The sequence below is a fragment of the Triturus cristatus genome, chromosome 2_1, assembly GCF_964204655.1.
Source record: "Triturus cristatus chromosome 2_1, aTriCri1.1, whole genome shotgun sequence".
In the NCBI taxonomy this organism is placed as follows: domain Eukaryota; kingdom Metazoa; phylum Chordata; class Amphibia; order Caudata; family Salamandridae; genus Triturus; species Triturus cristatus.
Window position 1 is genome coordinate 817,318,968 of NC_140581.1, and position 18,627 is coordinate 817,337,594.

Consider the following 18,627-nt stretch of genomic DNA (forward strand, 5'->3'; position numbering starts at 1 on the left):
TGCTTAGAGAAGAGTGTCAGACATTGGTGCGACATAGAATGGAGTATAGCACAGTGGTGAACAGTGGGATAAAGTGGAGACGACTATAGTGAAGTGGAGTATACGGATGTTGGCTAGTGTAGAAAGGAGTAACGTGTCAGAGTGGAGTGGTATGTCAGACTATAGTGGTGTGGAGGGGAGTAGAGTGGGGTGATGTAGCATACAGTTGAGTGTTGTACAGTAGAGTGTAGTGGGGTGTCGTACAGTATTGGACAGATGTGTAGACAACTGTAGAGTAGAGTAGCATACAGTCTAGTTGATCTTTGTAGAGTTGAGTAGTGTACAGTACAGCACAATGTTGTAGAGTATGGCACAGTGGATTGACATACAGTGTTATAGACAACAATGGCAGTGAGTGGCGTACAGTGTAGTAGAGTGGTGTGCTGTGCTACATTAGAGTGGAGTAAAGTGGGGTGCAGTGGCATACAAAGAGCTGTGTACAGTGTTGTATAGCGGTTTAGAGTATCAGAGTAATGTGTTGTACAGTGGTATACAGTATAGTACAGTGGGACACAGTAGAGTGAAGCATTATAGACAGAAGGAAAGTGTCCGCGAGTGGCATACAGTGTAGCAGAGTGCTGTGGAGTGGAGTTGAATAGAGTACAGTAGTGTTTGAAACAGTGGAGCTGCGTAGAGTGGATTGGTGTAAAGTAGCATAGAGTAAGGTAAAGAATCGGATAGCGAAGTTGAGTGGAGATGTGTAACATAATGTGGTGCAAAGTACAATAGAGTGTATTGGTGTGCCATAAGGTAGGATTGAGTGGAGTCTACTGGCGTAGCATAGGTTTTAAACTGTTATATATTGGGGTAGGGTCTCAGAGTAGAGAGGAGTGCTCTCTCTTATAGAGAAGTGTTCTATTATGAAATGCAGTGTTGTACATTGGGAGTGTACAGGCTTAGAGTGGAGTATAGAGTTGAACAGTGGAGTGCACAGGGATAGAGTGGCTTTTACAGATTGGGGTTATATAGAGTGGAGGAGACTGTCATACAATGAGTCAGCGAAGAGTGGAGAGGCTTACATTGTAGTAGTATCGAGTGGATTACTATAAAGTGGAATAGCATACAGTGGAGTAATGGACAGTGGAGTGTAGAAGAGGAGAGTGGCATAGAGTGGAATAGCATAGAGTGAAGTGGTGTACAGTGAAGTGAAGTACAGTGAAGTGGTATAGAGTGGAGTAGAGTGCAGTGGATTAAAGTACAGTTGGGTGGCATACATTGAATTAGCCTTGAGACGAGGAAACAGTTATAAATTGGAGAGGCACCTCAAAGTAGAATGGAGATCTGTGTCTTTCAGTGTTAGAAACTCTTGTAGAGTGGAGTAGAATTTTGTACAATAGAGAGTACAAGCATAGAGCCAATTGCAAATGTGGACATTGGAGTGTACCGGGATGCAGTAGAGTCTAGTAGAGTGTAGTAGAGTTTTGTAGAGTGGAGTTCTATAGAATGGAGTGGTGTACAGTGGAATAGTGTACTGTAGGGTGGCATAAAGTGTAATTGTGAGGGTGGAGTAGTGTAGACTGAAGTGTCTTACAGTGGAGTGGCATAGAGTGTAATAGCGTATAGTGTAGAGGCGTACAGTGGAGTGGTGTAAAGTGAAGTGGTTTAGACTGGAGTCGTTTATTGTGGGGTGAGGTACAGTGTAATAGTATATGGTGGAATGGCGCACAGTGGAGTAGGTTAGAGTGGAAAAGCATACATTAGAGTGGCAAAGACTGAAGTTGCTTACAGAGTTATAGCGTACAATGGAGTGGCATACAGTGGAATAGCGTAGAGTAAAGTACAGTGGAGAGGTGTAGGGAAGAATAGCATAGAGAAAAATAGCGAAGAGTGGAGTGGCGTACAGTGTAGTGGGGTAGAGTGGATTAGCATATAGTTGAGTAGAGTGATATCCCATGGACTAGCGTAGACTGGAGTGGCTTGGACTGGTGTACACTCGAGTAGTGTATGATGGAGCTGTATACAGTAAAATAGCGTAGAATGGAGTGGTGTAGAGTAGAGTGATGTAGACTGGAATAGCATATAGTAGAGCAGCGTACAGTGCAGTGGAGCACAGTGAAGTGGTGTACACTGGAGTGCCATGCACTGGAATGTGGTAGAGTGTAGTAGCATACTGTGGAATAGCGTACAATGGAGTGGCATCCAGTGAAATAGCATAGAATGGAGTGGGGTGGAGTGGAGTGGAGTGGGGTAGAGTGGAGTGATGTAGAGTTAAATAGCATAGAGTGGAGAAGCAAGCAGTGGAGTGGAATGGCGTAGAGTAGAATAGCATTCAGAAGAATAGCGCAGAGTAGAGTGGTGTAGACTGGAGTTGTGTACAGTGTCGTGGGGTAGAGTGGAATAGCATTTAGCTGAGTGGAGTGGCATCCCATGGACTAGCGTACTACAGTGTGCCGTAGAGTGGTGTACACTGGAGTGAAGTAGTGTATAGAGGAGCGGCATATAGTGAAATAGTGTAGAATGGAGTGGTGTACAGTAGAGTGGTGTAGACTGGAATAGCGTACAGTGCAGTGGAGCACAGTGAAGTGGTGTACACTGGAGTGCCATTTACTGGAATGAGGTAGAGTGTAATAGCATACTGTGGTTTAGCGTACAATGGAGTTCCGTCCAAGGGAATAGCGTAGAATGGAGTGGGGTAGAGTGGAGTGACGTAGAGTGGAAGAGCATATCCTGAAGTAGCATATAGCGGGGTGGCATACAGTGGAGTGGCATAAACTGATGAGGCATAGAGTGGAATTGCATACAGTGTAATAGCGTAGAGTGGACTAGCGTGGAGTGGAATTGTATACAAGGTGTAGTGGTGTAGATCAGAGTGTTTTATAGTGGAGTGGCATAGAGTGTTATAGTGTATAGTGGAGTAGCGTACAGTGGAGTGGCGTATGATGGAGTGGTGTAGACTGGAGTAGCATGCAGTGGTGTGGGGTACAGTGTAATAGCTACAGTGGGGTGGCATAATTTACAATAGCATACAGTGGAATAGCATAGAATGAAGTGGCATACAGTGAAATGGCGTAGAGTGGAATAACATATACTGGAGTAGTATATGTTATGTTATACAAACTTATAAAGCGCACTGTTACCCAAGGGTGTCCTGGCGCTGCACACTGTTTACCTGAAAGAGAGTACACCCTCAGGAGTTAACCGGATATTAGACTGTGAACAGCCATGTCTTCAAGTTTTTTCTGAAAGTTAGGAGTTCCGTAGCAGACCTTAAATAAAAAGGCAGCTCGTTCCAGGCGGTTGTGGCTCTGAGAACAATGCTCTTGCCACCCCAGCTGGCCTTATTTACCCTAGGAACTGCTGCCCTTTTGGCTTCCGTTGAGCGCAATGCTCTCCCCGGGACGTACCATTGTTACGTTCTCTTAGATCCGTAGGTCTTGTTCCCTGTAGGGCTTTGAAAACCGTGCAAAGAGCCTTAAATTGGGCTCGTTTTCTGATTGGGAGCCAATGAAGGTCAGTAATGCCTTTCCTGATTGATACCGACCTAGGAGTGCCAGTGAGCAGTCTTGCTGCCGTGTTTTGAACCATCTGGAGTCTATTATGAGGTTTATTATTAATCGTCAAATAAAGACTATTGCAGTAGTCTAAACGGGATAACATTAATGCAGAGACTACCGCTCTAAAACTATCTTTCTCAAGGAGATGCAAAATCCAGAATTCATTTTAATTAAAAAAAAATACACCAACAAATATATATTAATCAAAATATTACAAATACTTTATTGATAGACATTTATTAAATACACTTGTTGTGCTTCACCATATAACTCAAATTGTACATAACTTTTATACAATGTGGGTATGAATACAACAAGGAGAACATGTAAACATTGAGAGAGAACTCGAGAGGTTGATGCTGTGTGGGCATCAAAAAACACTGGCAAGTGTGCAGTAATCTCATACTCTTCAAAAAGCCAGCTGCCAGAATAATGTACTGCATCTATTCCCAATTGACTGGTGCTCTCATGTATAAGGCATCTGTTCAAGTTTCTAGTTTGAACTGATTAACAGGTGTCTGTGAGAAGAGTACTTGAAATGTTAAAAGCGGTAACACTGGTTAAAAAAATGAAAAACACATGATGGCTGAAACTAGGTGTTCCCATTTACAACACAGAGTAAATTTAGGCAAAATGGAGCCCTGTGGTATAGGTTTCCGAAGTGATGAGGATGATAGTTACAGACCTCAAAACATGGGACAACTATTCAACAATGAAAAGAGAAGCATGGGTTGTAATACAAAGACTGGTGTGTAACAGTATGGGTGTGCAAAGTCTCCTTAATGAAAAGAAAGATAGGATATCACTAGAAGATGAAAACCAGAAACATCTATTTGAAAAGGATTACAGATTAAGTGCAATTTCGGATGGAAAAGAAATCAATGTTGGGCTGTCTTTTTTTTTTTTTATTCTACAGTGGTCTTCTGTGCAACAAGCATAGCAAAACCAAACCCCCTTTCATCTGCAATGGGGTTTCAACAATATTACAAAGATTATCGGCTACCAGTTAAAGGTGCAGCACCACCATAAATTTGTTCATTGGAATAATATTTAATTCATAGCCAAATAAGTGCAACATATACTTTAAAATTTTATACGATTTCCGCAACCTAACTCTTAAAGATCAAATTCTTACATTCTGTAAGGAAAGTCAAGATGGACACGACCACGTCAAGATTACAAATTTACACAACTGACTGCAGTTTTTTTAAACTGCCAGCAAGCAAGAACACCCCATCATACAAATCCCCAGTGGCAAATATTTTCAGATTAAAAAATGTGAACTTTCTCCTGCATTCTGAAAAGGAATCACGTTTAAGGTGCATCCCTTTTGTTCTACTACGAGCGTCAGTAAGGAAATAACATTCAGATTTTTTCAGCTGGTCACAGTAATTTTCTCAGTTTACACAAGTGTTATGAAAAAGCCAAGGTAACATGATTCCATATCCTTGAACCATAAATAAACACATGTATGCAGACAAACCCTTCACCACAGAAACGTATATATTCCATGCAATTAAATTTTGATTGTGTTTGTTGTGAGGAGTGCTAGAAATCCCAGTACTTCATCACAAAGTGAAAGCAGTCAAATAAAAGTTGGTGACTGATGTGTACACTGATTTAATTGATCGAGATATTTTAGAGTTTGCAAGGATTAAAGAAATGATACATCAAGAGGAAACGTACTGCAAAAAAAAACCCACTCAAACGTATTCTACGTTTTCAAAATGGCATAATACAATCGGTTTGCTTACATAATGCGAGAAAACACAGAAACGGAAGCAGAATAACAGCACGCACCATCATTATTTTTTGTGATACCCTGGTTCTTTGGCAACACACGGGTGTAAAAGCATGTGTAAGTATTTGCATGATCAGCTCACAGATATAAGCAGCTGCATGGATACTGTCCCAGGCAAGGTCATGCTCAGCTGAAAAAGTATGTTCCGATTTCTGAACTTTTTACACGTTTTAATAAATCTATTATTACTAAAATATTTTCAATGTCAATCAGAATGTCTGACTATATTTAAGAAATGGGGGTACTACACTGGTCAACATTGCATTCAATAAGAGATAAAGTGATTGACATGTTTTTCCATTAAATTGCCAGTCTGCGGTTTTCCTGCATTAAAACACATATTTTATAGTTTATGATAAATTTGTACTCCAGACACTGTAAATTTTAAAAAATGGGATTAAGCTAGTGTTTAAGTCATTATAGCTCTGCACATGATTTGAATAGTAAATGGGAACTTAGCCTGTGTTGGTTCACAATCTACTTATATGCAATTTCCTAGACTGTGGCAAGAACAAGCCTGTTAAGCAAAAGGTTTGAATTAAAACAGAAAATAATTTGGAAATAAAGCAGAAAATTACATAAAGACATTGGGTAATCCATGATTTACAAATACACAGTTTACAGATACCTCTCACCACGATTATCTTTATATTTTACAGAATAAATACAGTTCGCCTTTAAACAGCATTTTTAATATTTGACTTACGATGGATGATTTCAGGTAAAAGAAATTATCGAACAAATCTTTGGTACCAAGGACCTCACGCAATCACACAACTGGCGAGAGCACCACCAAACAAACCGATACATACAGCCCTTGCCGAGTAGGAACTATCAACAGAAATAAACATGTGTTATTTAATTCCCTAAGGCACAACAATGTTTCACTTTGGCAGTTTATAGAAGCACCTCTGGATTTCAGTCAGATTTGTTCCCTTTTCTCTGTCAGATGCATTGTACTTTTTAGCACCATTCCCGAGTAGTCTTCTTGCTAGGATGCGGGAAGTCTTGGTTGCTGTCCGGGAAAATATGCTGAAATGACTGGTAAACTTCCTTGTCTTGCTAACGATGGTCTCGGCGGTACTAGTGGAAGAAAAATAAAAGTATGAAATGCAAGTGTCAAATCAATTGCGCAAAAGATATACAAAAACAACAATTACATTTTTATTAGCCTTAGTTTAAAAACTAAGCTGTTATGGGCACAACCTACCCTTTATTTAAACCCAAAAGCAGAACTAACTGTAAACGTATGATTTGGAGGAGGCGGCCAACGCAAAGTTCTTTTCGATTTTGGAAAGGGGAACAACTGTTTGACCCTGGTTAGAGGGCTTTGGCCCACTCATGGTAGGGAAAAGTTTGTGCTGGATGTACTCTGTGGTGTAATGTATTTTGGTAGAGTCAATACTCTCATCAATTTGGATTTGTAGCATAACTTTAACACTATTTTTCAGAGTTTTATATTCCAATCCATAGTATGAGACCATGATTACAAACATTTGTGTAGATTCAATCTTCCATTGAAGGCTAAGTGAAAACAGCTAAGACCTTTCCCTTTTCCACTCTTACTTAACTGCTCAACTATGAAGATCCTCAGGACTTGTCTTCAGGTCATGTTCTTCCTTATCGGTTATGTGGTTTCTCAAGTCTCTCTGATTCACTCGTATTTTATTCATATCCCATCAACAATCAAATTGTTCCCTCATAGTGTTGTAATCGGACAAACAGCACTAATTTCTTCACAGTTACCTGGCCACTTTTTATGCTTGGATACAGTCACACACACTTAAGTTAAACACTAACAAAACAGTATGTAGCGTATTAGGAGGACCTATTAGTCCATCTGGTCCACAACCTGGTGTACATTCCCTCCCACTACTCCACCTCCAAAAAAGGTATGCAATCTAGCTTTCTAGCTTGAGGAGTCAATGACCCTGATAGTTCAAGTAAAACTATTGCTTCTATTTGTTTGATGAGGGCCCTCCTCTCAGCCAACAACATTTTGCAAAAAACATGATAAAACAAAATAAGCATTGACATTCAGTGGTGCAAAAGTGCCATCCATATTTGCTTGTGGACTGGTATTGTTGGTTTTTACATGTATGTGCTCTGACTCCTAAAAAATGGTAAAAGTGGCTAATCCTCAATTAATGTACTTAATGTTACAGTAAGGCCATAGTATATGCTGCAGGAAATACATCAATGGTATCGACTTTGTGAGAATTGTCAATATCAAATATGACAAAATCTCTTTAGCCAAGTAGTCCTCATAATTACGTTTTCTGGTTTTGTGGTACAAGACTATGCATTGGGTTGATAGCAAGTGAAAGCTGGTGGACTTGCCAGATTAGTAAAAATCATTATTTGCCTGTATGCAGTGTCACCAAATTTACACATGCCTCAAGTTAGCATGCCACTTTAAAAGCCCTATCATGAATAGTTTAGTCATATGTATCATGATTCTAAGTGCAAGGAGCCAGCTACTTCAGCCTTTGGCTAACTTCATGGTCAGTCATTCTGCTCGTTCAAAAAGAGCACAACCCCACACAACATAATTGACATCAGTGTCAGAGCTTTCAATGGAAACTTTATTTTAGAGACCAAAAAATATTTTTCCTTTCAGCCATTTATTTTTAATCAAGGGTGACGAGTGCCCTCTGCTCCTCAAACTAAGATTTGCAACAAGCATGATAAAACAAAATAAACATTAACATAGCCAAAAGACTGGCCAACCTCAGACATATTGGCTTTGCCAATGCTTGTTTAAGTACCTAATCAGTAGCCTAATGAATCTTGCTTGAGAAGAAATCATAGCATTATTGCTTCATTTGTTCAAAATATTCAACTGAAATCACATATTTTGGAATAAACTAAATGTAATCGGTGAAACATCACATTTTCTGAACCTATCTCTATTTTTCATCAATAAACAAGACAAAGGTTTTGCCTTGCTTAGGTTTTCTTCTCTGATGATGCAATCCGGAAGGCTTAAGACTGTTGCAAGAGATAGACGTAATCAATGCCACTTGTTTCTCAACAGATTCAAGGAAGATATGACAATATTACTATTGTTGATATTACAGACTTAAAACACCAGTTAAACTATTGTGCTGCATAGGCTACTTAAGCACTAGCTCTGATAGTAAATGTTAGTGCCATAGGGACTCTCTTAAATGCTTCATCCACCCTTTTGGCCACAGAATCTGATGGAGTCAAATCATTGAATTCCAATTATATCCAGCCTGAAAAACTAGGTGGAAGAGTGTTTTATTTACTGTTTCAGGAATATATTGCCTAAAATCCTTAATATCTAGAAGATGGGGTATGTTTGATCCTTTCATTTATAAAGCATGATCATCTCAGTTAATGGACGTTATAGAGCAGCTGAAGGAACATAACCCTTATTCATTTCCTCATCAGAGGAAGGGGGTTACACTATCCCAAGAAGACATACATTCTGCTCCATATGGATCATGAGATCCTCAGCTAGATACTCATTTTATATACCTGCTGTATCAATGCTTTCCAGATTAATCAGAATTCCTCTAACTTACCTCTTTTATAGAGCACATGGACTCTGTGACTTTTCCACCAGCCACTGCTTCGGCCTAGAACTCATCAGTGATACCACTGTGCCAGCAGGTTCAGCAGTTGTCTATCCTGAACCCAAATGGCCCTTGCCATGATTCAGTGTACAAGGTGATCACCCAGGATGGCATCTAGAGGGAGAATCTTCTGCGGGAAGATACCACCTAGTGTGCATAGTTTCTTATCCTCTATTGAGGAAACAGAGAATCATACCTTCTGTATGAACAGGAACATTCACTGCTCTCTCTCTGTTCCATTTCTACAAGAATGTTGAGCATGCCTGCCCTTATTATTAATCTTTTCAGGGAGCAGCTCTGCCTTTAGCTGAATGACATGGCTCTCGCGTGATGAAATCACGTTGTATGGACGCTCATCTCTCTTCCACACAACTCTTACACATGTCCCCTCATGTCGGCAGAAAATGGAAAGATGCACTTTCCATGCTTACTGTTGAGATGCCGAGAGAGAATTATTTCATGGTGCTTCTGTCTTACTAGGAGATATAAACCAATCCATCTCCTCTTATGCCTGACATGCACACATGTATACTGCAATATCTGGTCGAACTATACGAGCTAGGGAGGTTTCAGAACTGTTCCTGTAAATAAAATCACAATTTTGATATCCTACATAATAGGCCTCAGTGGCACCCCTGCCACCCCAATCCAGAGACTGACGACACAGGAGAAAGCATTGGTTCGAGGACAGTGTGGGAGTGTAGGATCTAGGAACTTCATTCAGTTTCATGATTTTGTTAAATACAGTTTGCAATAGAGTTTCCAATCTCTAGCGCCGAGTGTGATGAGGGGACAAAGTAGAAATGCAATTCTGATCTTAATGAGTACAACTAACAAATTCTCTTGACCTCAAAACTTGAAAGGCTGTACCGCTACAACATGTGCACCACCAGCCCTTCTTCGGATTTAGACGTGCTCGTTGTTAAGGATGAACACCATTTCAGTGTTAACCGAGGCCCTGGAAAAATGGCTCTGACCTCGGAGGTCTTACAGTTTTACAAGAAAAGTTTTAGGGCGCTATCATTATATAGTGCAATTCTGACACAGTATGTGCTTGGTGAAGACCTGTTTTTATTATTTGCAAATAAATTTGTTTCAAGAAATGTCATATTACTCATTGGAAAAGTAGAAATTAAAAAAATATGTGAATAATGGAAACAAACCCTGAACAACACAAATGTTTTGTGGGGATATGGACATTTTTATTCCAATATCACATGCCAGTTATTTATATGAATAGAGGAGGTAAAAAAATCGGATATTCCATGAAAACATTTCTATATATATTAGAATGGCGTAACACAACAGCAAACTTGACAGTAAGGAGAAACAGGCAACTGGATTCATTAGCCTACAATTCATTGCCAACCAGTGTTTTCTGGGAAGAAGACTTGTCACAAGCTTTCAAAAACGTCATTTAAATGGCGATTTGATGTGAATTGTGAAATATGCGTACCTGTCCCAGTTGCATTTGAAGGATTTGGTCCTCTGATGGGTACGCCACAATTCAAATATTTCATATCCAGACCTGGCCGATCTCTGCAATTTCAATATATGCTAATAAGTTATACAGACTTGAGAAAATAATCAAAATTCATCTAAACACCCAAGCTCTCTGAAAATTCTATATAAATGAATGAATAAACGTTATTGTTCAGTTAATTAAAACTTATAATTAAAAACACAAATAAAAAGTTCAGCTGTAAATATATCTCCCTGTGTCTTGATCATTCACTAATTAAAAAGAGTTTGGTGAACCTGAAGCCCCCCTTTTAAAAATACAAGAGAAAAACAGCAAGGATCATAAAACATTATCGCTTTGTTAGTGAAAAAACGCGGAAGAAAATGCTTTCGTAAGGAAGTGAGTGTGACGCTTTGGAATAAACTGGGCCATGAGGGATTATCGGATCATAATTCAGGGACACCGAAGAAGGTACTTCTTCTAGGGCGGTCAGATGAATGAAGTACAGCCAAGTGTGGGTGTAAAAGAAGAAACCACTTGCCTTGGAGCCAGTTTTGTCAGTTTTGATTCCAACAGACTCGTACATTTCAGGAATTTCCAGCACAGATTCAGGTCTTTGTTAGAAATGGGGGTCTCTAGTTGGCAATGGTTTGCACTGTTGACCAAGTAGGGACACTTCTCTTCTTCCTAGTAAGGGTAGGGGGGATACACTTCTAAAATAACTCCTGCCACCCCCTTGGTAGTTTGGCACGAGCAGACAGGCTTTTCTCAGAAGCAGTGTGTAAAGCATTTGTGCACACATACCGTAATACAGTGAAAACATTACCAATGGACACTACACTAGTTTAGAAAAATAAGTAATCACTATCTAAACCAAACAAGACCAAAACAACAAACATCCACAACACAGTAATCAAAATATGACTTTTAAAAGATAGATATAGTTCAGTCCATAGCAGATTATAGGTGCAACACTTTCGACAAAAAGTACCTTGGATGTGTCAAAAGCAGAACCAGCTGCAGGAAAGGTGATGAGTCAGTTCCTTGTGCTCAGGGAAGGTGATGTGCTGGTTCCTTACTCCAGGGGAGGTGGTGCGTTGGTTCCTTGCTGCCACGCATGGGAGGTGATGCGTTGGTTCCTTACTGAAGAGGAGGTAATGCGTCGGTTTCTTACTCCGTATGGAGGTGCTGTGTTGGTTTCTTACTGTAGCCCGGAGTCCTTGTAGACTTGGCGCCCCGATTCGATGTGTGAGGATCGGGGATGCATCGTTTCACGATGCAGCGGCAGCAACAACGCTACGTTGGTTTCTTCAGCCACGGTCTCACGATGCGTTGGTTCTTGCAGTCGCACAGCAGGGCCTGCGTCAGAATCAGTGTGGTGATCAAGGACTCCATAGATTGGTGCACTCGATGTGGCATGCGGCTATTTCTCCAGCCGCGGGCAGGCGATGCATCGGTTTCTTCGGCGATACACCGGAAACAGGCGCGGCTGCGTCGCGCTTCTCATTGTTGCGTTACTATTCCTGCTCCCAACAGCAGGAACAACCCCCAGAGGCCCAGAACAGCAACAGGCACCTCTTGGCAGGTCAGAACTCCCAGCAAGGACGTTCAGGGGAGCTGGGGGTGAAGTCTTTATAGCCCTGAGACTTCAAAACAGGAAGCAAGCTCTACTTCAAGCCCTTGGAGATCTTCCTCAAGCAGGTGACACAGCACACAGCAAAGTCCTTGTCCTTTTCTTGCCAGAAACAGCCACTGCAGGCCAACCCCAGACAGCACACAGCAAAGGGGCAGTACTTCTCCTTCAGTTTCTCCAGCTCCGCTCTTCTCCTTGGCAAACGTTCCTCATGAATTCCAGAAGTCATCTAAAAGCATGTGGTCTGGGACCCACTTTTCGTAGAACAAATTCCTTTGTTCCCTGGTTGCAGAGAAGCTCTTTACCCAGTCAAAACCAGTTATGTCCTCTCTGGTGCAGCTTCTTGGCAGGAGGTGGAGACAGCATTGCCCAAGGCAGACAGGCCAATTCAGATGTGAAATAAATCTCCTTCACCTACTCTGAATGATGCAGCCCAGGCCTATCCAGCCCAGCCCTGACTCACCCTAGAAAGGCAGGACACACCTCACCCCCCCAAGTGGCTGTCTGAACAGAATGCACATCCCCAGCCCCTGTCACTCCAAAGCCAGGCAGTCACTACACAACCCTAGCAGAGGCACACAGTATGGCTAAGCAAGAAATATCTCCTTTCTAAAAGTGGCATTTTCAAACACAGAATGTAAAAATAATCATCACTAAAAGATGCATCTTTATATTCTGAGTTCAGGCATACTAAACTTTACCTTCCGATCTTGTCCCAATGGTAAGTTACATTTATAGGATGTTATCAGTTCCTATCTTGTCCCAATGATAAGTTACATTTATAAGATGTTATAAATGGACTCCCAAAACATTCCCATGGGAAAGATAGCCTTCTACAGTCTTCTCTTGACTAGTGGCACAGCCAACATATGATCTTATAGAATTTCCCCTCCAGACAGGAGAATTGAATCATGTGGAGAAGTGAACTAGCGGAATGTTCAGCAGCTTACGTTTTGTCTTTAACCCAAACAGTTCCCCGAGGTATGGTTGAGGCTTTAATGGACCATATTTGCCTATTATCAGTCAGGCGTGTGATCTTTTTTATAACAGGGTAAAGGAAGATTTTCCCTACTGAGTTTAAAGCTCTGCTATGGGATGGATGGATGAGAGTTAGGGCCAAAAGAGCCTTTGCCTGAAGCACCGTTAGAGACAGATTTAGTTAGTCATGTGCCTGGCAGTTTCCTGGGCCATAAATAGCCTTCCACATGATGCTGCTTAGTGTGGCTCCCTTGTAGTTTTTTATAAATTATAGCAGGATTATAAATATGCACCAAAGCTGTTTACATTCTTTCTTCAAAGGCTGAACTCCAGGCGTATTTGGGCTGGTGAAGCTTGGTGTGGGAGGTTGAACACTCACAGAGAGGTGCCAGTTATTGCGTTGTTAATTATTTTGTCAGCCCTACCTCTAAAAGCCTCAGAACCATACACTATAGAGGGGACATGTTTAGTAGCCATTACTTCTATAGTTTCACATATTCAGGCATGTTACATTTATTTAGCCCTTGTCATGTCTTAAACTAAACCTTATGTGACAAATAACACACACTATTTTCGAGAAGGCAATCTTTAGGTCCTGAATTCCACTTGACCTTCATAAGCTCCAATTCTGCGGCGTCACTCAATCAGCTGTGTCTCCTTACTGTCTTTGTAGCTATTGTGGCATGCATCTAGCTTCCACTTTCCTCACGTATGATATTTCATCAGTTTAAATTTCAGACATTTCATTCTGTGCTTATTTTCCTATTTCCAGCCTCAAAATCTTTACAATCACAACTTTGTCTATGTCAACCCTCCTGTGTCCCTCAATGAACTCTTGTCCTAGCTCTGTCTGATGTACACATACAACTGCATATCTCCTTTCTCTCATTTTAATGGTTTATCCTCTTCTTCACTGTTGTATGTCTTTACCTGCTGTCCTATGATTCTTTGAATGAACTCCAATTTTATTAAGGGGCAAGCCATGTCAAATATGTCTAATCTCTGTAGCTTGTGTTGGCACAGCACTCATTGGGTTGGGACTTGGGGGGGGGGGCAGATTTAAGGTCTTTGGAAGAGGAAACCAGCTGTTCAAGGGGTGTGGAGAGAGTCAGTGCATACATTTTTGCTTGGAATAGGCTTATAGGACTATGACAGGTGGAGATCGCAAAGCCCAAGTGTTACGTTTGAAAATGGGGTATCTGATAAAAATTAATTCGAAGAAAAACAAAATCAGGGCCGGTCATGACTGGTGCATTTAAACGTCTATGCGAAGAATACCAAGGCTAGGAAGTCTTAAATCCACCTCATGTCTCTAAACTCCATTACCAGACACTCCCTACACCTTTATCTCACTAATTTTGGTTGCTGCTTTCTCACTTTGCAACAGTTTTTCTGTCTTTCACATCCTCTTGCTTTCCGTTTAGTGTGTTATTCCATTTATTGCTCTTGGTAAATGACTGATGAAAAAAAATAAGTTCTGGTCCCCAAAAATAAGTGCTGGTGGGCCCCACAGGCACCAATCAGCTTAAATTAAGCACTGGCATCAATACGACATGCATATGCTTCATCTCTCCTACCGTATGCTTCCAACACTAGCTTCCACCTTTTGCACTTGACTGGCCTTCATGGTCATTCATCATCTACTGTGCTCCTCAATCAGTACATGTGTTTACTATTCTTCCTCTCAGGGCACCATATCCGATCCCTGGTGTCCTTTTTCAGAATAATGCTGCAAATATTTTTTAAAGTCGCGTTGTTTACATGTATTTTTCTTTCATTCCATTTCATAGGAAGGAAGAGATACAGTACAGGAGGGGTCTTGCACAAAGCAGCTTCAGGAGCACCTTCAGTTGTTCAAATACAAGCCAATCAACCAACAAATAAACATCGCTGAATGTGTTAATGATGACCAGTCTAGGCACTCATCCTGGGAGTATGCCCTTCATTTTTATTTCTTCCATTAATTCCTTTTCAATGTGGTGACATATTGGCAGATCAGTGCATAGTGACACAGGGACACTGTGATTTTCTGATGACCCCGCATGTGCAAAATATCCTGTGAAGTGATTTTCTATTTACATCAATAGGCACATACGTCTCATTGTTCACCACAATGCAAAGAGAATATTATCATTGTGACCTATATTGGCAAGTCCCTTTTACACAGTGTTTTGGTGAATGATCCTTTATTTCCTGATTCAATAGAAACACAACAAATGTTTAATAAACTCGACATAGAGCAAACTCAGGTAGTTAGTAACACAAATACAGTCAAGTTAGTAAAGGGGGGTTTGCCTAACAAAAGGATTACATTTCATACATTATCACAATAACATAAAATTGTAATTAACAATTAAAATTGCAGTTCAAAATATTGACTTCATTTTTTTTTAAGTATAAATTTAAAATAAGTATCACAACTAACAGAGTATTCAATAGATGTCTGAATTGCAAAGGCAATCAGTCGTACAGTAGTAAAGACCACGTGGGACATTCACAGCGAGTGGTCCACGTAAAATATGATCTCGGTGTTTATGGTCTGAGATTTCACTGTAGTAAAATGATTCACTTCCTTTGTTGCAAAAGCCAGGACAAAACCTACTGAGAAATGAGATTAAAGATATATCTTACAGCTGAGAAGCTATGAAGAGGACATCCTCTCAATCCTGCCAATTTCCCATGACACAGTAAATAAATTTACCACAGCCTCTTCTATCTTAGTGCGTGAAAATAAAATACAATATCTACACCGATCACTCTAAAAAATAAAATAAAGACAGAGTGAATGTCATGGGTAATGATCCACACAATGTTGAAGATTTCAGACCTATGGGAAAGCAAACTCAGCTGAGGACATTGAAACAAAAAACAGCATAAGAGAAAATTAAATTGATAGTGTATGCAATAAAGGTTATAGAACAAGCCATGAGTTTAAAATTAAATCCCAATCATCACAATGAACTGCACAAGTACTGAGAGAGGCGTTTGTGCATGTCCATGACCAAAACTGTGCATTGTCGCTAGCTATAAATGCCTGCACGAATCAAAAGCGATGCCGGTACTATTGAGAAATGTAATTTTCAGAAACTTTCAGGATGCAAATTATGCCTTGCTAGCTTGAGCCAGACCGTTCCATAGGTTGGATGCCCCTTCCTTAAAGACTCCTCCCTCTGTTCGGATTTTCCTTATACATGGCACCACAAAAAAGGTCAAGTGAAAATCGGAGTCTGGACATTCACATTCTCTGTGCTTAGTAACTGGTAGAAAAGTGTGCCTGCCTTAGTAAATAGCTGAAGTTCAGAACGAAGAAAATGTCGCTCTAGTAGCTGAAGGAAGGCAATGTGTGGAAATAAGTTCTTGTGTAGGGGAAAGCGTGTGTCAAGCACAAAATCCAGAGTCCCGCCCATTGGATCAGCAGGAAGAGCAAATGCCCACTAAAGTGCAGTAAATATTATGAGCTCATAAGACATAGCTGACAAAAAACATTAAAAAAATATGATTTTCGTTTTTATAGCACAGACTATAAGCCAGTCTGTTTACATTTGTTATGTCTTGTTATCAGTGGAATGAACGATGCCAAAGCTGCATAGTGAATTATACACTAACATTTCGTCTCCTTACTAAGTTTACCCTGAAAAATGTCTATGAATATTAGAGTCAACAAAAGACTTACCCCGAAAGTGACAATCGTGGTTAGAATGACGCTGGGATGCACTATCTCTGCTCTAATGATTGAACTAATGGCATTGAATATGAAATGGCATTGAATATGATTTTTTATTCCTTTTAAATTGTCTAATGACTTTGAGCGTTAAGAGATGTCTTTTTTATCTGTAATGTTTTATTGTAGTATACTTTTTATGCTGTTATTCTATTTGCGAATTAAAGTTATTATGACTGACTAATTGCTAGATGAGAGTGATCATTCCCTTGATCACAAGCCTACCATTGGTCGTCACCATGCCAGGCTGGCCATATATGCCGATGATTTGGTATTCCTGCTTCATGATAAGAGAATGCCTCTTCCCTCACATGTGGGCGAGATGGAATAATGTCAATGTATATCTTCATTCATGACGAAATACAAGAATATATATTGAAACTATGGGCGAGATATCTCAGAGTTTTGGCTTTGCCTTCAATCAACATAAGATCAAGTACCTGATGGTGTTCACCACTTCTGCCTACAAGGTATAGTAACATAATATGCCTTCACTTCTTTCTTTTATCTTTCAGGATGTTGTGGCTGCAAACAGAATGATTTTACAAATCGCAGTTTGTGATCGCAAAAGGCTTATTTTGTGCATAGCTCACATATGCGTGTACTATCAACAATAGCATCTTCAATACACTAAGATGAAATCACAATACTAAAAAACACAAAGTAGATGTTCACGAAAATAGCCTCACATTCCACCTCAGCAGCTTAACCCTTTGGGCATTAGGGATGTGATCTCCATGACCAAAAAATATCCCATAGGGCACCATGGATGGGACGATCAAGTCCAAGCACCCAGCACCGAGACAGCTGCTGCCATGTACAGCTCCAGTGCTCCCCATCCTACACTACATCCCACACGTTCCTAGGCTTGAGCGGAAGAGTTCCTCCCTTATCGTGTTAATGATGATGTCAGTTGCAGGAACTGTTGCCAGATAAACACTTCCTGGTTTCGCTGCTGGTAGAAAAAGGCAGAAAAATGACCTAGGCCCAGATGTACGACAGTTTTTTGTGGTCACAAAACGGAAATCAACCCGTTTAGGACCGCAAAAAACGGTGGTGGTCTGAACAAATGCTATTTTGTGAGTCACTGATTCGCAAAATAACACTTGCATGCCAAGGGCGTCCCTTCCTAATAGCGACTCTAACACCAATGTACAATTGTTTTGCAACCGCATTTGCAGTCCCAAAAAACACTCGCAGTTTACCACCAACAAAAGGGGAAGGGGTCCCACGGGACCCCTTCCCCTTTGTGAATAGTGCGAAAATATTTTTTAAGAACAGTCAGTGGTCTTTTTTAAATGCAGTCCGTTTTCCTTAAAGGAAAACGGGCTTCATTTAGAAAAAAACTGTTTTATTGAAAAAGCAGTCACAGACATGGTGGTCTTCTGACCCCAGCAGGCCACCATCCCTGTGAGTGCTAGCCATTCCCAAGGGGTTCGCAAACTGCGCTTGCCTCATGAATATTGATGAGGCATGAGATTTGCGACCCCATTGGGAATCGCAAACAGTGTCTGAGACACTGTTGTACATTCAGTTGAGTTGCAAATTAATAGTCGCAATTCTACCCAATTTGCGACTCACTAAACGGAATGGTAGTATATCTGGCCCCTATTCTCTACGCTCACGGAGAACAGAGCCTCGGGAGAGGTGTCATTAGAAAGCTGCGAGCCTTAGCTTTACAGTGTTACTCGTAATCTTGCAGACAGTGCTATTTGATTGCAAAGGTACACGAATGCCTGGCACTTCCAACTGACACCAGAGAACATAATGGTGGCATTGTCCGAGGTAAAAACACTAAAGGCATAACCGTGGCCTCAACTAATAGAGATGTATGCCATGTGGGTCACCTTTCTTCTGGATCACTGATGTGTCACAATCTGTTGATCAAAGTATTTTT

General features: G+C 40.7%; 1 protein-coding gene across 3 annotated transcripts in view; it reads right to left on the reverse strand.

Moving 5' to 3' along the window:
- Positions 1 to 3,730: 3,730 nt before the first annotated feature.
- LOC146865911 (spindle assembly abnormal protein 6 homolog) overlaps positions 3,731 to 18,627 on the reverse strand; it is a 516,535-nt gene continuing 501,638 nt past the window's right edge. For all 3 annotated transcript variants that reach the window (XM_085632837.1, XM_085632841.1, XM_085632838.1), the window contains 2 exons: positions 10,393 to 10,475; positions 3,731 to 6,417 (listed from right to left, as the gene is read on the reverse strand). In XM_085632837.1, coding sequence (XP_085488963.1) covers positions 6,326 to 6,417; positions 10,393 to 10,475 — 175 coding nt within the window. In that variant the 3' untranslated portion in view covers positions 3,731 to 6,325. The remainder of the gene's footprint in view (positions 6,418 to 10,392; positions 10,476 to 18,627) is intronic.